This window comes from Pleurodeles waltl, chromosome 5 (assembly GCF_031143425.1).
Source record: "Pleurodeles waltl isolate 20211129_DDA chromosome 5, aPleWal1.hap1.20221129, whole genome shotgun sequence".
NCBI classification, from domain to species: Eukaryota; Metazoa; Chordata; class Amphibia; order Caudata; family Salamandridae; genus Pleurodeles; species Pleurodeles waltl.
The window spans coordinates 1,864,433,846-1,864,456,412 of record NC_090444.1 but is presented as its reverse complement, the minus strand read 5'-3'; the positions used below and the strand labels follow the sequence as shown (position 1 = coordinate 1,864,456,412).

Here is a 22,567-nt window from a genome sequence, read left to right as displayed (position 1 = left end):
TCTGGCTGTATTTGGAGTTCATGTTTGTCTCTGGATACTGAAGTTGTAGCTTGACCCTCATGTGTGTCTCTACGTCCTGAGGTAGTTGTGTGAATCTCGTGTTTGCCACTGCTTACTGAGGTCGTCATCTCTGTCTGCAGGTCCTCTCTTACTCCTGTGTTTACAGCTACTATAACCAGGACACTGAGAAGATGGACATCATGGAGCAACAGACAGACAACCTGGAGCTTCATACCAATGCCCTGCAGATTCTCTTGGGTAAGTAATGTGAAATTACGCACTGTGACCATGTCATTAACCCCTCACTCCAGCCCCAGTGAGTTTGAAGCACTCATGGCCACATCCCTGGTGAAGCATTGCTTCAGGATGTAGACACACAAAAGGTCATCTTAACAAACCAGAGTCTCCACCTTCCTACTTATGAAACCAGATCTGAGTTTATGGACACCCTGCAAGAAAAAAGACAGGACTAACCTCAAGCCCATCCCTAATGATGTGATAGTAGAAACCTCTCCTAAACTCTCAGCAGGCGGACCTGCAGAAAAGAGCTGTCCTTTCAGCTCCGATCTGTGATTCTGACCTGAAGTTCACCTTGTTCCCATCATAGACTTTCTGTAAACCCTTTAACCCTGTATCAACTAATGTATAGCGTATGTGACTGTAACCCACTGCCATCTCCTATCTGTGTTTAGTGTATATCACATCCCTAATGTTCCCTTACTTATAAAACTATCCATCCTGTAGGAAAGTACCCTATTTTTGGCATGGTTACCCCCACTTTTTGCCTGCTGTGTGTTTTGACTGTGTTAACTGGGATCCTTCTAACCAGGTTGCCAGTGACTGTGCTCTCTCCTATGCACTCTGGAGGCTCCTTAGAGGACCTCCCTAGCATTGCTCCTACCAGTCTTACAGGGTTTTCTGGGCATCCCGCTCTGCTGCCACCTCACAGACAGATTTCTGCCCTCCTGCTGCTTGAACAGCTCAAGCACAGGATGGCAGAACAAAGGATTTCCTTTGGGAGAGGGAGTAAACACACACTCTTTTTGGAAATAGGTGGTTCGATGGCATATGTTGCTGCAGATACACATGTTTGGCACAGTCCGCTGCCTGGTGTTGGGCTCGGAGTATTACAAGTTGTTTTTCTTCGAAGAAGTCTTTTTGGTCACGGGACCGAAGGACTCCTCCCTCCTCGGCTCCATTGCGCATGGGCGTCGACTCCATCTTAGATTGTTTTTTTCCGCTGTCGGGTTCGGACGTATTCCTTTTCGCTCCGTGTTTCGGTTCGGAAAGTTAGTCAGAATCTCGGAAGAAAGCGTCGGTATTGTTCCGTTCGGTATCGGGATAGTTAGGTACATCGACACCGATCATCGGAAGACTTTGGGGTAGTTTCGATCCCCCATCGGGGCCTGGTCGGCCCGACCGCGTGCGACATCGAAGCCGATGGAACGGACCCCGTTTCGTTTCTGCCCAAAATGTCACAGTAAGTATCCTTATACATCGACGACGAAGAGGAAACATTCTCGGTTCCGGAATCAGAATCCGGAGACTCCGACGTCGAACAACAGCAACAAACTGTGAGGAAGACGTCGAAAAGTAAATCCATCGACAAACCGAAAGCCCAGGGGACGCCACTGCCAACAGGCCATGGCTCGACCCATAAAACAGGCGACCCGTCGAAGGCGCCAAAAAAGGGCACGCCCATAGCGAAGACACCCGACTCCGGTCGAGGGACCGCCATGGAGCAACCTCGGAGCCGAGAAAGCGGCTCCGAGAGACAAAAACAAGATACCGGCACCGAAAAACATCGGCACCGAGAATCCATGCCGAAAGGAACAAAAATTCTGTCGGTGCCGAAACCGAAAAAAGATTCTCTCTCGGCGCCGAAAAATACCACACCTTCATCCTACTCAGAGGAACAAGGAATAAGTGGCCAAATGCACAGATTTGGACAAGAGCTCCAAAGTGTAGAATCGGACTACACACAAAAGAGACTGTACATCCAGCAAGACACAGGGAAGATATCAACCCTTCCCCCAATCATGAGGAAAAGAAGGATCGGACTTCCAAAGGATGACGCACAACCACAAGCCAAAGTGGTTAAAAAAGTCACGCCTCCGCCCTCTCCACCACAGGCATCGCCGGCACAAACACCGCCACAAATGCACTCACCGGCGCAAACTACCATAAGTCATGACGATCAGGATCAAGACGCTTGGGACCTGTATGACACCCCAGTGCCGGACAATGATCCCGAGTCATACCCCACAAAGCCGTCACCGCCAGAGGACAGTACCTCATACTCGCAACTGGTGGCTAGGGCAGCAGAATTCCACAATGTCCAACTGCATTCCGATCCTATAGAGGATGATTTTTTATTTAACACCCTCTCGGCTACACACAGCCAATATCAATGTCTCCCAATGCTACCAGGGATGTTACGGCACGCAAAACAAATTTTTGAAGAGCCCGTAAAATCAAGAGCCATCACCCCTAGGGTGGATAAAAAATACAAACCACCACCCACAGACCCAGTGTTTATTACTTCGCAGTTACCACCTGACTCCGTGGTAGTAGGGGCAGCTCGCAAGAGAGCAAATTCACATACATCTGGCGACGCCCCACCTCCGGACAAAGAAAGCCGCAAATTTGATGCGGCAGGAAAAAGAGTAGCATCACAGGCAGCCAACCAGTGGCGCATCGCAAATTCACAAGCGCTGCTGGCCAGATATGACCGCGCACACTGGGACGAGATGCAACTTCTCGTAGACCATCTTCCCCAGGAATACCAAAAAAGGGCGCAGCAAATAGTTGAAGAGGGACAAACGATCTCAAACAATCAAATCCGCTCTTCACTAGACGCAGCCGATACTGCAGCAAGAACAGTCAACACTGCTGTCACCATAAGGAGACACGCTTGGCTACGCACTTCAGGCTTCAAACCTGAAATCCAGCAGGCTGTCCTTAATATGCCCTTCAACGAGAAACAACTTTTTGGCTCTGAAGTGGATACAGCCATTGAAAAACTTAAAAAGGACACAGACACGGCCAAGGCCATGGGCGCACTCTACTCCCCGCAGAGCAGAGGCTCTTTCAGAAAAACTCCATTTAGAGGGGGGTTTCGTGGCCAACCCACAGACACCACCAGCCAACAAACAAGAACCACACCATATCAGGGTTCCTTCCAAAGGGGAGGTTTCAAGGGATATCGGGGGGGTCAATTCCCAAGGAGTAGGGGAAGATTCCAGACTCCAAAAACACCTCCACCTAAACAGTGACTTTCAAGTCACGCAACCCCTTCACTCAACACCAGTGGGGGGAAGACTAAGCCAATTCTACCAATCTTGGCAACAGATTACAACAGACAATTGGGTATTAGCAATAATCCAACATGGCTATTGCATAGAATTCCACAACTTCCCACCAAACATCCCCCCCAAAACACGCAAAATGTCACCACAACATTTAGAACTTTTAGGACTAGAAGTTCAAGCACTACTGCAAAAGGATGCAATAGAGTTAGTACCAGTACAACAAAAAAACACAGGAGTTTACTCCCTGTACTTTCTAATTCCAAAAAAAGACAAAACATTAAGACCAATATTAGATCTCAGGACACTAAATACCTACATCATATCGGACCATTTTCACATGGTCACACTACAAGACATCATTCCACTGCTCAAACAACAAGATTACATGACCACATTAGACCTAAAGGATGCGTACTTTCATATACCAATACACCCTTCTCACAGAAAGTACCTACGGTTCGTATTCAAAGGAATACATTACCAATTCAAGGTGTTGCCATTCGGAATAACAACTGCACCAAGAGTGTTCACAAAATGTCTAGCAGTAGTAGCAGCACACATCAGGAGACAACAGATACATGTGTTCCCTTACCTAGACGATTGGCTAATCAAGACCAACACAGTAAAAAAATGCGCAAACGACACCACATTTGTCATACAAACCCTTCACAAACTGGGGTTTTCCATCAACTATACAAAATCACACCTAGAACCGTGTCAAACACAACAATATCTAGGAGCAACCATCAACACATCAAAAGGAATTGCCACTCCAAGTCCACAAAGAGTGCAGGCATTCCACAAGGTAATAAGTGCTATGTTTCCAAACCAAAAGATACAAGCAAAATTTGTGCTAAAACTTCTAGGCATGATGTCATCATGCATAGCCATTGTCCCAAACGCAAGACTACACATGCGACCCTTACAACAGTGTCTAGCATCACAATGGTCACAGGCACAGGGTCAACTTCAAAATCTGATGTTGGTAGACCGCCAAACATACCTCTCGCTTCTATGGTGGAACAGCAAAAATTTAAACAAAGGGCGGACATTTCAGGACCCAGTGCCTCAATACGTTATAACAACAGATGCTTCCATGACAGGGTGGGGAGCACACCTCAATCACCACAGCATTCAAGGACAATGGGATATACACGAAACAAAATTTCATATCAATTACCTAGAACTGTTAGCAGTATTTCTAGCGTTAAAAGCCTTCCAACCCATAATAACACACAAATACATTCTTGTCAAAACAGACAACATGACAACAATGTATTATTTAAACAAACAAGGAGGAACACACTCAACACAATTGTGCCTCCTAACACAAAAAATTTGGCAGTGGGCGATTCACAACAACATTCGCCTAATAGCACAATTTATTCCAGGAATACAAAACCAACTAGCAGACAACCTTTCGCGAGACGACCAACAAGTCCACGAATGGGAAATTCACCCCCAAGTTCTGAACAAGTACTTTCAAATTTGGGGAACACCCCAGATAGATTTGTTCGCAACAAAAGAAAACTCAAAATGCCAAAACTTCGCATCCAGGTACCCACACCGCGAATCACAAGGCAATGCTCTATGGATGAGTTGGTCAGGGATATTTGCGTACGCTTTTCCCCCTCTCCCTCTCCTTCCATATCTAGTAAACAAGTTGAGTCAAAACCAACTCAAACTCATACTGATAGCACCCACATGGGCAAGACAACCTTGGTATACAACTCTACTAGACCTTTCACTAGTACCGCATGTCAAACTACCCAACAGGCCAGATCTGTTAACACAACACAAACAACAGATCAGGCATCCAAACCCAGCATCATTGAATCTGGCAATTTGGCTCCTGAAATCCTAGAATTCGGACACTTAGACCTCACACAAGAATGCATGGAGGTCATAAAACAAGCTAGAAAACCTTCCACTAGACACTGCTATGCATCTAAGTGGAAAAGATTTGTTTACTACTGCCATGCCAATCAAATACAACCATTACATGCCTCTACTAAAGACATAGTAGGATACTTACTACATTTGCAAAAAGCAAATCTCGCTTTTTCATCTATAAAAATACACCTCGCAGCAATATCTGCTTACCTACAAACTACTCATTCATCGTCTCTATTTAGAATACCAGTTATTAAAGCATTCATGGAAGGGCTAAAAAGAATTATACCACCAAGAACACCACCAGTTCCTTCATGGAATCTTAACATCGTCTTAACAAGACTCATGGGTCCACCTTTCGAACCCATGCATTCCTGTGAAATGCAATATCTAACCTGGAAGGTCGCATTTCTCATTGCAATCACATCCCTCAGAAGAGTAAGTGAAATACAGGCATTTACCATACAAGAACCATTTATTCAAATACACAACAATAAAATAGTTCTAAGAACAAATCCAAAATTTCTGCCAAAAGTAATCTCACCATTCCATTTAAATCAAACAGTAGAATTGCCAGTGTTCTTCCCACAACCAAATTCTGTGGCTGAAAGGGCACTACATACATTAGACATCAAAAGAGCACTAATGTATTACATTGACAGAACAAAGCTAATCAGGAAAACAAAACAACTGTTCATAGCTTTTCAAAAACCACACATAGGAAATCCAATCTCTAAACAAGGCATTGCTAGATGGATAGTCAGATGCATTCAAACATGCTATCTTAAAGCCAAAAGAGAATTGCCTATTACACCAAAGGCACACTCAACCAGAAAGAAAGGTGCTACAATGGCCTTTCTAGGAAACATTCCTATGAGCGAAATATGTAAGGCTGCAACCTGGTCTACGCCTCATACGTTTACTAAACACTACTGTGTAGACGTACTAAATGCACAACAAGCTACAGTGGGCCAAGCTGTACTAAGAACATTATTCCAAACTACTTCAACTCCTACAGTCTAAACCACCGCTTTTAGGGGAGGTAACTGCTTTATAGTCTATGCCAAACATGTGTATCTGCAGCAACATATGCCATCGAACTGAAAATGTCACTTACCCAGTGTACATCTGTTCGTGGCATTAGTCGCTGCAGATTCACATGTACCCTCCCACCTCCCCGGGAAGCCTGTAGCCGTTTAGAAGTAGATCATAAATCTTAAACATCTGAACATTTGTAAATAATTATTAGAAACTCTTAACGTACATACATATTCACTCCATTGCATGGGCACTATTTATACCAAACAACTCCATCCTCACCCTCTGCGGGGAAAACAATCTAAGATGGAGTCGACGCCCATGCGCAATGGAGCCGAGGAGGGAGGAGTCCTTCGGTCCCGTGACCAAAAAGACTTCTTCGAAGAAAAACAACTTGTAATACTCCGAGCCCAACACCAGGCAGCGGACTGTGCCAAACATGTGAATCTGCAGCGACTAATGCCACGAACAGATGTACACTGGGTAAGTGACATTTTCATTACATGGCTTGGGACTGGTAGCCTCCCAAAGCCACTGGTATGTTTTGAAAGGCACATTTGGTGCCCTCCTTGCATAAACCAGTTTGCATCAGTCCACGGACACCTGGCCCCTGCTCTGGTATGAAACTGGACACTGGAAAGGGGAGTGACCACTCCCCAGTCCATCACCACCCCAGGGATGGTGCCCAGAGCTCCTCCAGGTGGCCACTTGATTCTGCCATCTTGAATCCAAGGTAGGCAGAGGCTCCTGAGAGCATCTGAGTGTCAGGGTCAGGCAGGTGGCGTCACTGCCCCCTCCGGATAGGTGGTCACCCTAATAAGTGACCAATCCCCGTTCCTGGGTTATTTAGGATCTCCCTCCAGGGTTGGTCTTCAGATTCGACATGCAAGATTCTAGCAGTACTCCTCTGCATCATTTACTTCATCTTCTGGCCACCGGGACTGGAACTGGACCCTCCAGGAACCGACAATCTGCAACTCCAGTGACGACTCCGCTTTGCAACATTGTTTACTCCAGTATTGGAACTTTCATAGATTCACATGCTTGAATCATTACCCGTCATCATGATGCAGGCACCTACTTGAATGACGTCTGGCTGTGTGGATCCTCTCTCCTGCAGAACTACGTGGATCCTGCAACACAGGTGGTGGTCTGGAGTGGTCCCCTCGGTCCTCTCTACCAAGTGTCCAACTTGTGAGACGTTGAGCCCTTGCCTTTCCTTGCGGGACAGTGCCCCTGTGCACCGTGACTCTTGAAGCTACCAAGGCTTGTTTGTTCCTCCTCCAGGCTCCGTGTAGCCCCAGCATTCAGCACTTACCTGCAAAGAACAGTCTCCTGTCTGCTACCCCAGAGACGTGGGACTCGTCTCCAGGTGTGCCAACTGGGCCTCACTGCGACTCCTGTGCCTGCTGCCTGTGGGGGCTGCATTCTAGTCTTCCAACTCTCCTCACTGCTGAGGGTCACCTGGGACTCCCCTCCATGGGTTGAGTCCCCCTGGACCTTGCTGGTCCCCGGCAGCTCTGCAACTCTTCATCTGCGACATTTGCCTTTGCCAAGGTTTGTTGGTGGTTTTCCAACACCACTGACTGACTGCAACTCTTCTTCTGTCGCGGGACATCATCTGCATCACTTCTCGAACTGTTCTCCTGCTATAGTGCTACACAGCTGACTCCTTGTCTTCACCGTCAACCTGGTCCTGTATTTCCAGAAGGGTGAGTAGTGGCTCCTCCCCCAACCGGACACTCAAACTGGAACCGGACTTGGTCCCCTTCTTTTGCAGGTCCTCTTCTGTCAGGATGCACCTTTTGGTTTTTTCCAGTCTTGTCTGGGTCGTGCACAGTCCTTTTCCAAAGTTTACATGTGGGTTTTGGGGAAAAAACAGGTACTTAGCTTTCTTTCTGGGCCGCTGGGGGGGGCATTATTTTCTATTGTTTTACTATTTGCTATTTCTTTCTATGATCATCACTGACTTCTGATGTGCACTTAATAGTGTGTTTACTCACCTTCTAGTGGAGTATTGCCTATACACTATGTTAGTGTTATAAAAATAAAAGTACTTTATTACAGTAACACAAATACGGAGTATTTTCTTTCATGTGTGCAAGTGCTGTGGTGTGACAATAAGTGGTATTGCATAAGCTTTGCATGTCTCCTAGATAAGCCTTGGCTGATCATCCACAGCTACCTCTAGAGAGCCTGGCTTCTAGACACTGGCTAAACTTCACTAATAGGGGATCCCTGGACCTGGTATAAGGTGATAACACCATAGGTGCTCCCCACACACCAGGCCAGCTTCATTCACACCCTTCCCTATCTTTCAATAGAGAAGGGTGAGGTGAGTTTGACCAACTCCCAAGTTCTGGAAGTCGGTTCCGCTCAAGTTGAGAAGCTAAAATAATTGGCTGTATTTCAGGAAGCAGTTAAGAACATATCTCTTCCCCTAAGGAGAGTAGCTGGCTGCTCACATGTCCCTCTGAAGCGCTGGGAAGCCCGGTTTTGGGTAGTCGTGTGCTTTATAAAATTGCTGTTTTTGTAGCCCATCTTCAGCCCATAGTGAGCAGAACACTTTTTTGCTGCCTCTGTCTTTTTTTTAACATGCATTTCTTCTTTTGTCGCATTTCGTTGCTTGTGGTTTGCTCCAGCTGGTCTGTTCTGACCACAGTATTTGCTTTTCTTTGCTCCCAATTTCTGCTGTTGTCATGCAGAAACCCCATTTCTTTTCTTGTCTTACCTGATTCACCTGTTGGCTGGTTTTCTTGACTAATCATTGCAACTCTTTGCTAAACGGAAAATATTCTAATTCTGTCCTTCAACTTCAGTATTAGCCTTTAGTTTCCTCCGTTTGGTGTCTGCTGGTGAATGGCAACAACCTTGAGATGTTTTCCAGCCGTTGCCATCTTCAGCACAGCAGCCATTCTAGCTCTTTGGATGTTGAAAGGGAGTCTGTGTCAGAGGCTTGCCCTAAGTGAGGCTTGAGTCCATATATCACTGTGCCAATTGGTTTCAAGCTATACCACTCAGATACGAACCAGCAAGGTCAAAACTTGTTTGTGTTGCTGCTTTTCCTATACAGAGTGGACGAGGCATGGTAGTTTGGCCTTTAGTGAGTTGCCTATTGTTGTGGCACCGTGACTGAACAAATGATGGGCTAGTATACCGGTGGGGTCATTACGAGTGACTGAGATTAATTCAGCACTCTAGCACTTTCTGTTCTTCTCAGGCAGGATTTTGATTTACCCCAAAAGAATCTCATCTGGCACTATTCACTTTGGACGTGACAATGTTTTCTTCCTAGTAGAACAGTTGTTTTTGTCTGTATTTTATCACACATGCATGCCAGCACAGCCCGCTTTGTTAGCAGATACACCAACTTCTTAATCAATATGAAGGCTCAGAATTGCTACATCTTTCATCAGCTTTTCGGTAGCGAGCAGCTTAGTTTACGTGGTCCTTTCTTCCGAACTACACTTCTTTCAATTGTGCACAAAGATGGTTTCTGTACACCTGAATCAGGGGAATCTTATGTGCTTAATCCTAGCCCAAAGAAGCATTTTAAGCTGTGCGCAAACATGGTCTTAAAAGATTTACCCAGGTGTACCGCATCTGCGGTGCTGTTACCGCCACCACCTGATGCATGGTCAGCACAATTACAAAATACTCTGAAGCAGAAACCGAGCCGAGAGGTGTTAATTACACACAAAGAGGCATCTTTTTCTGCAGAGGAATCCATCAAGAGTGCATCAAAAATCTTAAACTCTCAGGTATAGTACCTGCAACTTCTGTGGATAAAAAAGTTGCAATGCCACTCGAACTCATGCAGTAATCTGTGCACAAATAGTGTGTATAGGTACAGAAAAAATGATTGATGCTTCTTGAAAAAAGGACGTATACAGCAGACTGGTACTATAGTCTCCAGGGTAAGCGTACATTGTCCTAATGCATACTCGTTCAGTGTATGACACCGTTAAGAGAGCCGTTCCGCGTTCCTCGTGCATTAGTAGCTGCTCGTGTGTGTGTGTAGGAGACCCTGATAGTCACGCACTTTAAAAGATCATACATGTGTGGGATGCAGCCACCAAATGATGCTAATAGCACACTAATTTCAGGTTTGGTAGAATATTACCCTAACGAAGGATAAATCAGATATAGTCTTTTGTTGAACATAACGACAAGTATTAATTCATTGTTGAGCTTGCTTTGTATTTCACTTTTTGGCACTTGATCTTGAGATTCAACAGCAAACAACTGTTTCTCCCCTTTCTCGGCACGCAGGCCTGAGGCTTTTTCAAGGCTGTAATTAATAATCCTTAAACATAAACCATTTCTTAATTATTGATAAAGGGAAAATAGTTTTAATACATTGTCCCTCTGACTGTGGAATCCCACAAAACTCTAGTGCAGTGTTTTTCAACCACTGTTCCGCGGCACACTAGTGTGCCGCGAGATGTTGCCTGGTGTGCCGTGGGAAAAATTGAAAAATTCGAAAGATTTAAAAAAAAAAAAAATGTCACATTTTCGCCCACTAGGTGGGCGCCGGACTGTGTCCTGGGTATGGGGGGGGTGGGGTTTTTGACCCCACCCTCGGCCAGCAGGGGCGCCGATTGGCGCTCCTCAGGGGGACACCCTCCACTTTTCTGATGTCCGGGCTGTGATTGGTCCAGACTCCAGCCTGGACCTATCACAGTAGGACATTGTGAACGGGTCGTTACGACCACGTCCACGCCAGCGCCAACCAGCTTCTCGCCAGGAAAGCCCGATGAGTCAGTTCCGCGTTCCCATGTCTCCATGGGAACGCTCCGGGCGTCGATGACGCGTTTCCCTGTTTCCAGGGAAACGCTTGAGGACTTCCGGGGCAGCAACGGTGAAAAGGGGCCGGAGCCGAAAGACGCGGAGAGGGAGAGCGCGACGAGGTCAGGACGAGACGAAGGAGTGAAGGAGGTCAAGTCAGGAAGAACTGGAGTCGAGGAGCGGGACGAGGAGGACGAGAGAGCGGCAGTAACGAGAGACAAGGAGAAGGAGGTCTACCACGGAGAAGAGCCGGAGCAGAACAGCCGAGGAGCCAGCCACGACCCAGGAGGGTCGTGGCTTGCAAAGGTAAGGTCCCTCCTGGGGACGCGGGAACCTAGAGGGAATAGGGCACTGGGGAAGGAAATAGGGGAGCTGGGAGAGGAGAAAGGGTAGGGGCACAATAACAGCAACCGAGGACAGTCTTGTTTTCCTGTCCACTTGGGAGCACGATGCACTAAATTAGAGACCCCTCACCATTACCCGTTCAGCCAAACAGGCCCAGGTTGCGCACTGAATAAAGTATTTTATAATTTTTCATATTTCTGTTTACTTACTATTTCATAATAAAGTAATTATAAAATACTTTCTTTGCGTTTATTTGATTCCTATTCAAGAGAATTACTTTATATATAGTCAATATAAGCACAGAGTTAAATTTTGTAACATTTTCTAATGGTGGTGTGCCTCGTGATTTTTTTTCATGAAACAAGTGTGCCTTTGCCCAAAAAAGGTTGAAAAACACTGCTCTAGTGTACTCTTCGTTGATATAACATTCTACCCTCCTTAAAATGACTGTTTTCTTATGGATAAGTCTCCATGGATGCAGATTCTTCACCTGGTGACTATCTTCTGGATCCGTAAACTCAAAAAGCAATGCGCACGTTGGTAGGTGGCACCGTGTGCTCCTCGCTGACTACACTGCACTGCAGAAGTGGTGAGTGGAGCCACATGTAAGTGCCACCCATGCATGCTGGCGTAACTTTCTTTCAGAAGCTGCTCTGCGACCTCATATGCAAAGCCCTTGAACAGTTTGGAAAGACCAGTGTGCAGAGTCCTAAATTGGGACCATTTCTAGAGACCATTCCATAAAACAGGCAGTTGGGAGAGAGAGGAGAAATCTACAGTTATAGTATCCACCAGAATGAGCGCTCCTGCAGGGGCAAGTAATATGTCTTTCTTTGTATTGTCACCCCCAAGTTTTTGGACTGATGCTGCTAGTTTTTCGACTACGATAGTGCACTGATGTAGGAAACTGGGCTTCTTTGTAGATGCTTCCCCACTTTTTGCTCCCTTTCAGAACAGCTAGATGCGGATTTTCAGCTCTGACAATGCACCGAGACCTGCTGAACAGACCTCCGTGCCAGTGCTCCTTTCTTTAAAGTAAAGTATGTCTGATAGTGTACAAATGGCCCGGGACTTTAGCACCCCTGTACGTCCCTAGTAAATGGTACCCCTGGTACCTAGGGCATGGTACTAAGGGGGGTCCCTAAGGACCCTTATGCCACCCTAAGGGACCCACACACCAATTGCACTCAACCTGCATGTCAGGGTGCAGACAAGGAGTGAAAACAACACAGCGCACTCATTGTGTGCCATGCCAAAGTCAATGCATGCTTTATATACGTCACCCGTACAGCAGGCCTTGAGACCCCTAAGGCAGGGTGCATTATAATTCACATGAGGGCATGTCTGCATGAACAGATATGCCTCTGTGATGTATAGTTCTATTGCTAGGTATTGCAAGTGACTGGGCAGTCGTTCTAATACGTGCTGGACACTGGTCAGCACGAGCGACCCAGCTAAATGTTGACTGCACAGAAAATAGTAGTGTTTGGTAGCAAACCTCGTCTTAATAAATCCATACCAATGCCAGTATTGGTTTTATTATGACATGCACCCAGAGGGCACCTGTAAGGAAATTCTTCCTTGGCATGGTTACCCCCTGACTTTTTGCCTTTGCTGATGCCAAGTTATGATTTGAAAGTGTGCTGGGACCTGCTAACCAGGCCCCAGCACTAGTGTTCTTTCCCTAAAACTGTACCTTTGTCTCCACAATTGGCACAACCCTGGCACCTAGGTAAGTCCCTTGTAACTGGTACCCCCTGGTACCAAGGGCCCTGATGCCAGGGAAGGTGTCTGAGGGCTGCAGCATGTCTTATGCCACCTCACTCAGCACATGCACACTGCTTGCCAGCTTGTGTGTGCTGGTGGGGAGAAAACGACTAAGTCGACATGGCACTCCCTTCAGAGTGCCATGCCAACCTCACACTGCCTATGGTATAGATAAGTCACCCCTCTAGCAGGCCTTATAGCCCTAAGGCAGGGTGCACTATACGACATGTGAGGGCATAGGTGCATGAGCACCATGCCTCTACAGTGTCTAAGCAAAACCTTAGACATTGTAAGTGCAGGGTAGCTATAAGAGTATATGGTCTGGGAGTCTGTCATACACGAACTCCACAGCACCATAATGGCTACACTGAAAACTGGGAAGTTTGGTATCAGACTTCTCAGCACAATAAATGCACAGTGTACATTTTATTTTGAAATACACCCAGACGGCATCTTAGAGATGCCCCCTGAAAACATACCCTACTTCTAGTGTGTGCTGACTAGTTTTTGCCAGCCTGCCACACACCAGACATATTTCTGGCACATGGGGAGAGTGCCTTTGTCACTCTGTGGCCAGGAACAAAGCCTGTACTGTGTGGAGGTGCTTCTCACCTCCCCCTGCAGGAACTGTAACACCTGGCGATGAGCTTCAAAGGCTCACCCCCTTTGTTACAGTGCCACAGGGCATCCTAGCTAGTGGAGATGCCCGCCCCTCCGGCCACTGCCCCCACTTTTGGCGGCAAGGCTGGAGGACATAATGAGAAAAACAAGGAGGAGTCACCCACCAGTCACGACAGCCTCTAAGGCAGAGTTCTTCAAACTGGGGGGCGGGCCCCCCTTGGGGGGCCTCAAGTGATCCCAAGGGGGGCGCCAAACTCTGGCCAAAAGAAATATTATACAGATAACATGCCTTTGTTTTAAGCAGAAGCATGTTATTGCAGTTTTAAAAAGGTAACAGTACTTAACTGCAATGTTTAAATAGGTTTAGACCTATTTAAACATTGCCATCTTTCTAAAATAATTGTGAAAAATTCTGAAGGGGGGCCCAATGATTTGTTCGATGGCATCTGTCGCTGTAGATACGCATGTTCTGCAATAGCTCGCCATCTGGTGTTGGGCCGGAGTGTTACAAGTTGTTTTTGTTCGAAGAAGTCTTTCGAGTCACGGGACCGAGTGACTCCTCCTTTTGTCTCCATTGCGCATGGGCGTCGACTCCATCTTCGATTGTTTTTTTTCCGCCATCGGGTTCGGACGTGTTCCTGTCGCTCCGAGTTTCGGAACGGAAAATTAGCTAATTTCGGAAGATTTTCGTCGGTATTGTTGCGTTCGGGATCGGCGTACTTAGATTTCACACCGCATCGAAGATCGAAGAGCTCCGGTGCCCTTCGGGGTAGTTTTTCGATCCTCCGTCGGGGCCTGGTCGGCCCGACCGCGTGCTGAAGAACGCCGATGGAACGGACCCCGTTTCGTTTCTGCCCCAAATGCCACAATAAATACCCCTACACAGACCAACACTTGGTCTGCAACCTGTGCCTGTCACCTGAGCACAGCGAAGACACCTGCGAGGCCTGTCGTGCGTTCCGGTCCCGAAAAACACTCCGAGACCGTCGAGCCAGAAGACTTCAAATGGCGTCCGCACCGACAGCCCAACGGGAGTTCGAGGAACAGGAAGAAGAAGGTACCTTCTCGTTCCAAGACTCAGACTCCGAAGGATTCGACGACACACAAACCGTGAGTAAGACGTCGAAAACCACACAAAGAAACATTTACAAGGCCCAGGGGACGCCACTGCCACCAGGCCATGGCTCCACCCATAAATTCGCTGACCGACCGTCGGCACCGAAAAAGGCCAAAACAGTGCCGAGATCGTCCGACTCCGGTCGAGACACCGGCACGCAGCCTTCTCGGGACCGAGAAAGTGCTGGAGACAAGCCTCGACACCGAGATGCCGTGTGGACACGGCTCGACGCCGAGACAGCGGCACCGAAACAGATCGACGCCGAGAGGTTTCGGCCCCGAAAAGGAAAAAAGTCACCTCGGAGCCGAAAAAACACGCAGACAAAGTTTCGACGCCGAAACAAACTGCAAGCGACCCAGCTTCAGGCTCTTATACAGAAGAGCACTCGCTAACCTCCCAAATGCAAAAGCATAGGTTTGAGGAAGAGCTACAAGCAACTGATGTGGACCATACGCAAAAGCGTATCTTCATTCAGCAGGGGACAGGAAAAATAAGCACCCTTCCCCCCATTAGGAGAAAGAGAAGGTTGGAGTTCCAGACGGAGCAAGCACCACAACCAAAAGTGGTTAAAAGAATTACACCACCACCCTCTCCTCCGCCCGTGATTAACGTTTCACCAGCACAAACTCCATCTCACTCCCCAGCTCACACCACCATGAGCCAGGGTGACCAAGATCAGGACGCATGGGACCTATACGACGCCCCAGTGTCAGATAACAGCCCGGAGGCCTACCCTACAAAGCCATCTCCACCAGAAGACAGCACCGCGTACTCTCAGGTGGTGGCTAGAGCAGCACAATTTCATAACGTAAGCCTCCACTCAGAACAGGTCGAGGATGATTTCTTGTTCAACACACTCTCCTCCACCCACAGCTCCTACCAAAGCCTGCCTATGCTCCCTGGTATGCTCCGGCACGCAAAAGACATATTTAAGGAGCCGGTCAAAAGTAGGGCAATCACACCAAGGGTGGAAAAGAAGTATAAGCCGCCTCCTACGGACCCGGTTTTCATCACTACACAGCTGCCACCAGACTCTGTTGTTGTAGGAGCAGCTAGGAAAAGGGCCAACTCTCACACATCTGGAGATGCACCACCCCCAGATAAAGAAAGCCGCAAGTTTGATGCAGCTGGTAAAAGAGTCGCAGCACAAGCTGCAAACCAGTGGCGCATCGCGAACTCCCAGGCACTACTTGCGCGCTATGACAGAGCCCACTGGGACGAGATGCAACATCTCATTCAACATCTGCCCAAGGACTTCCAAAATAGGGCGAAACAAGTGGTTGAGGAGGGACAGACCATCTCCAACAACCAGATACGTTCCTCCATGGACGCTGCAGATACAGCTGCACGGACAATTAATACATCTGTAACTATCAGACGGCATGCATGGCTCCGAACGTCTGGATTTAAACCAGAGATTCAACAAGCAGTTCTCAATATGCCTTTTAATGAAAAAGAACTGTTCGGTCCAGAAGTGGACACAGCGATTGAGAAACTCAAAAAAGATACGGACACTGCCAAAGCCATGGGCGCACTCTACTCCCCGCAGAGCAGAGGGAATTACAGCACATTCCGTAAAACGCCCTTTCGAGGGGGGTTTCGGGGTCAAAGCACACAAGCCAGCACCTCACAAGCAACACCGTCCACTTACCAGGGACAGTATAGAGGAGGTTTTCGGGGACAATATAGAGGAGGGCAATTCCCTAGAAATAGAGGAAGATTTCAAAGCCCCAAAACCCCTACTACTAAACAATGACTCACATGTCACTCACCCCCTCCACACAACACCAGTGGGGGGAAGAATAGGTCATTATTACAAAGCATGGGAGGAAATCACTACAGACACTTGGGTTCTAGCAATTATCCAACATGGTTATTGCATAGAATTTCTACAATTCCCTCCAAACATACCACCAAAAGCACAAAATTTAACAACACACCATTCCAATCTCCTGGAGATAGAAGTGCAGGCACTATTGCAAAAGAATGCAATCGAATTAGTGCCAGACACACAAATAAACACAGGAGTTTACTCACTGTACTTTCTGATACCAAAGAAGGACGAAACGCTCAGACCAATCCTAGACCTCAGAGTAGTGAACACTTTCATCAAATCAGACCACTTCCACATGGTCACACTACAAGAAGTATTGCCATTGCTAAAACTACACGACTACATGGCAACTTTAGACCTCAAGGATGCTTATTTCCATATACCAATACACCCATCGCACAGGAAATACCTAAGGTTTGTATTCAAAGGAATACATTACCAATTCAAGGTACTGCCTTTCGGATTAACAACCGCACCAAGAGTCTTTACCAAATGTCTAGCGGTAGTCGCTGCACACATAAGAAGGCAGCAAATACATGTGTTCCCATATTTGGACGACTGGCTAATCAAGGCCCATTCGTTCATACAGTGCTCAAATCACACAAATCAGATCATACAAACCCTCTTCAAACTCGGGTTCACCGTCAATTTCACAAAATCCAAAATTCTGCCACGCAAGGTACAACAATACCTGGGAGCCATAATAGACACATCAAAGGGAGTAGCCACTCCAAGTCCACAAAGAATTCAAAATTTCAACACCATCATACAACGCATGTATCCAACACAAAAGATACAGGCAAAGATGGTATTACAACTCCTAGGCATGATGTCATCATGCATAGCCATTGTCCCAAACGCAAGACTGCACATGAGGCCCTTACAACAATGCCTAGCATCACAGTGGTCTCAAGCACAGGGTCACCTTCTAGATCTGGTGTTAATAGACCGCCAAACTTACCTCTCGCTTCTGTGGTGGAACAACATAAATTTAAACAAAGGGCGGCCTTTCCAAGACCCAGTGCCACAATACGTAATAACAACAGATGCTTCCATGACAGGGTGGGGAGCACACCTCGGTCAACACAGCATACAAGGACAATGGAACGTACATCAAACAAAACTGCATATCAATCACCTAGAACTTCTAGCAGTTTTTCAAGCACTAAAAGCTTTCCAACCAATAATAGTTCACAAATACATTCTCGTCAAAACAGACAACATGACAACAATGTATTATCTAAACAAGCAGGGAGGGACGCACTCCACGCAGTTAAGCCTGCTAGCACAAAAAATTTGGCATTGGGCAATTCACAACCAAATTCGCCTAATTGCACAGTTTATACCAGGGATACAAAATCAACTCGCAGACAATCTCTCTCGAGATCACCAACAGGTCCACGAATGGGAAATTCACCCCCAAATTCTGAACACTTATTTCAAACTCTGGGGAACACCTCAGATAGACTTGTTTGCAACAAGGGAGAACGCAAAATGCCAAAACTTCGCATCCAGGTACCCACACAAACAATCCCAAGGCAATGCCCTATGGATGAACTGGTCAGGAATATTTGCTTACGCTTTTCCTCCTCTCCCTCTCCTTCCTTACCTGGTAAACAAACTCAGTCAAAGCAAACTCAAACTCATATTGATAGCACCAACTTGGGCAAGGCAACCCTGGTACACAACGCTGCTAGACCTATCAGTGGTACCCTGCATCAAATTGCCCAACAGGCCAGATCTGTTGACACAGCACAACCAAAAGATCAGACACCCAGATCCAGCATCGCTGAATCTAGCAATCTGGCTCCTGAAATCCTAGAATTCGGGCACTTACAACTTACCCAAGAATGTATGGAAGTCATAAAACAAGCAAGAAGGCCATCCACCAGGCACTGCTATGCAAGTAAATGGAAGAGGTTTGTTTGCTACTGCCATATTAATCAAATACAACCATTACACACAACTCCAGAACATGTAGTGGGTTACTTGCTTCACTTACAAAAATCTAACCTAGCTTTCTCTTCCATTAAGATTCACCTTGCAGCAATATCTGCATACCTGCAGACTACCTATTCAACTTCCCTATATAAAATACCAGTCATTAAAGCATTCATGGAGGGCCTTAGGAGAATTATACCACCAAGAACACCACCTGTTCCTTCATGGAACCTAAATGTTGTCCTAACTAGACTTATGGGTCCACCTTTTGAACCCATGCACTCCTGCGACATACAGTTCCTAACCTGGAAGGTGGCATTTCTCATCGCCATTACTTCCCTGAGAAGAGTAAGCGAGATTCAGGCGTTTACTATACAAGAACCTTTTATACAACTACACAAAAATAAAGTCGTCCTAAGGACCAATCCTAAATTTTTGCCAAAGGTTATTTCACCGTTCCATCTAAATCAAACAGTGGAACTTCCAGTGTTCTTTCCACAGCCAGATACCGTAGCTGAAAGGGCACTACATACATTAGATGTCAAAAGAGCATTGATGTATTACATTGACAGAACAAAAAACATCAGAAAGACTAAACAACTCTTTATTGCATTTCAAAAACCTCACGCAGGAAACCCAATTTCAAAACAAGGTATAGCCAGATGGATAGTTAAATGCATCCAAATCTGCTACCTTAAAGCTAAACGACAGCTGCCCATTACACCAAGGGCACACTCAACCAGAAAGAAAGGTGCTACCATGGCCTTTCTAGGAAACATCCCAATGCAAGAAATATGTAAGGCAGCCACATGGTCTACGCCTCACACATTCACCAAGCACTACTGTGTAGACGTGTTATCCGCACAACAAGCCACAGTAGGTCAAGCCGTATTAAGGACATTATTTCAAACTACTTCCACTCCTACAGGCTGATCCACCGCTTTTGGGGAAATAACTGCTTACTAGTCTATGCAGAACATGCGTATCTACAGCGACAGATGCCATCGAACTGAAAATGTCACTTACCCAGTGTACATCTGTTCGTGGCATCAGTCGCAGTAGATTCGCATGTGCCCACCCGCCTCCCCGGGAGCCTGTAGCAGTTTGGAAGTTACCTTCAATTATTTATATATGTATCATCTCAACCTTAAATAGGTGCATACTTAGTCACTCCATTGCATGGGCACTATTACTACAAGTCAACTCCTACCTCACCCTCTGCGGGGAAAAACAATCGAAGATGGAGTCGACGCCCATGCGCAATGGAGACAAAAGGAGGAGTCACTCGGTCCCGTGACTCGAAAGACTTCTTCGAACAAAAACAACTTGTAACACTCCGGCCCAACACCAGATGGCGAGCTATTGCAGAACATGCGAATCTACTGCGACTGATGCCACGAACAGATGTACACTGGGTAAGTGACATTTTCATTATTTTTCAACTGGGGGGGGCGCAGCATAAAAAAGTTTGAAGACCACTGCTCTAAGGTGTCCTGAGCTGAGGTGACCCCCTGCCTTGAGAAATCCTCCTTCTTGAGTTTTGGAGGATTCCCCCAATAGGATTAGGGATGTGCCCCCCTCCCCACAGGGAGGAGGCACAAAGAGGGTGTACCCTCCCAGACCTAAACACACCCCTAAATTGAGTATTTAGGGGCTCCCAGAACCGAGGAAGAGAGATTCCTGCAACCTGAAGACAAAGGAGGACTGCTGACCTGATGCCCTGAAGAGAAGACTGAGACGACAACTGCTTTAGCCCCAGCCCTACCGGCCTGTCTCCCCACTTCAAGAAAAACTGCAACAGGGACCAGCGACCTCTGAAGCCTCAGAGGACTGCCCTGCATCTAAAAGGACCAAGAAGTTCCCGAGAACAGCGGCCCTGTTCAACAAAACTGCAACTTTGAAACAAAGAAGCAACTTTTAAAGGCCACACGTTTCCCGCCGGAAGCGTGAGACTTTCCACTCTGCACCGACGCCCCCGGCTCGACCTGCAGAAAACCAACACTACAGGGAGGACTCCCCGGCGACTGCGAGGGCGTGAGTAGCCAGAGTTGATCCTCCTGAGTCCCCACAGCGACGCTGGCAGAGGAAATCCAGAGGGTCCCCCTGACCGTGACTGCCTGCTTCAAGGAACCAGATGCCTGGAAACCCCACTGCACCACAGCCCCCAGGACCTGAAGGAACCGAACTCCAGTGCAGGAGCGACCCCCAGGCGACCCTCTGCCTAGCCCAGGTGGTGGCTACCCCGAGGAGCCCCCGTGCCTGCCTGCATTGTTGAAGAGACACCCGGGTCTCCCCATTGATTGCTATTGAAAACCCAAGCCTTTTTGCACTCTGCACCCGGCCGCCCCTGTGCCGCTGAGGGTGTACTTTCTGTGCCTGCTTGTGTCCCTCCCCCCCAAGCTATTGTGATAATTCAAAGTTCCTAAGATACCTGAATGAAATACCTTTTATTTATAGTATTGTTTGTTAAATCTTGAACCTGTGGTTCTTAAAATAAAATAAGAAAATACATGTTCGATGGCATCTGTCGCTGTAGATACACATGTTGTGCATAGCCCGCCATCTGGTGTTGGGTCGGAGTGTTACAAGTTGTTTTTCTTCGAAGAAGTCTTTCGAGTCACGGGACCGAGGGACTCCTCCTCTTTGTCTCCATTGCGCATGGGCGTCGACTCCATCTTCGATTGTTTTCTTTCCGCCATCGGGTTCGGACGTGTTCCTTTCGCTCCGGGTTTCGGAACGGAAAGTTAGCTCAAAATCGGTAAATTACGTCGGTATTGTTGCGTTCGGGATCGGGTTAGATAGCATCGACATCGTATCGAAACGATTACATCTTCGTTGCCCTTCGGGGTAGTTTTCGATCCCCCGTCGGGGCCTGGTCGGCCCGACCGCGTGTGACATTGACGCTGATGGAACGGACCCCGTTCCGATTCTGTCCTAAATGCCACAACAAATACCCATATACAGACCAACATTCGGTCTGTAACCTGTGCCTGTCGCCCGAGCACAGGGAAGAAACTTGTGAGGCCTGTCGTGCGTTCCGGTCCCGAAAAACGCTCCGTGACCGACGAGCCAGAAGACTGCAAATGGCGTCCACGCCGACAGGACACCGAGAATTCGAGGAACAAGAAGAAGTAGAAGCCTTCTCGATCCATGAATCGGACTCGGACGAATTCGACGACCATGAAACAGTGAGTAAGACGTCGAAGATAGCACATAAGAAAACTGACAAGGCCCAGGGGACGCCACTGCCATCAGGCCATGGCTCAACCCATAAAAGCGGTGACCGACCATCGGCACCGAAGAAGGCCGAAATAGTGCAGAGATCGTCCGACTCGGGTCGAGACACAGGCACCCAGCCATCTCGGGACCGAGATAGTGCTGCCGGCAAAGATCAACGCCGAGATAGCGGAGCCGAAGCTGCTCGACGCAGAGACAGCGGCACCGAGGAGGATCGACGCCGAGAGGGTTCGACTCCGAAAAAGAGAAAAGACGCCTCGGAGCCGAAAAAGAGCGTGGTCATAGTTTTGGTGCAAAAACGACCCGCAACCGAGCCAACTACCGGTTCCTATTCAGAGGAACAATCATTGTCCTCTCAAATGCGAAAGCATAGATTCGAGGAGGAATTACAATCCACTGAGGTGGACCACACTCAAAAACGGATTTTTATACAGAGTGGAACAGGGAAAATAAGCACCCTTCCCCCTATTAGGAGGAAGAGGAGACTTGAATTCCAACAAGAACAAGCACCACAAACAAAACTGGTGAAGAAGGTAACTCCGCCACCCTCTCCTCCACCTGTAGCTCACATTTCACCGGCACAGACTCCGTCACATTCACCGGCTCACACCACCTTAAGCCAAGGTGACCATGACCAAGATGCTTGGGACTTATACGATGCCCCAGTGTCAGACA

At 47.4% G+C, this 22,567-nt stretch overlaps 1 protein-coding gene across 1 annotated transcript in view; it reads left to right on the top strand.

Moving 5' to 3' along the window:
• Positions 1-22,567, top strand: part of CUL9 (cullin 9) — a 576,404-nt gene that overhangs the window by 514,006 nt on the left and 39,831 nt on the right. The window contains exon 39 of the mRNA XM_069236395.1: positions 141-258. Within this exon, the coding sequence (XP_069092496.1) occupies positions 141-258 (118 nt within the window). The remainder of the gene's footprint in view (positions 1-140; positions 259-22,567) is intronic.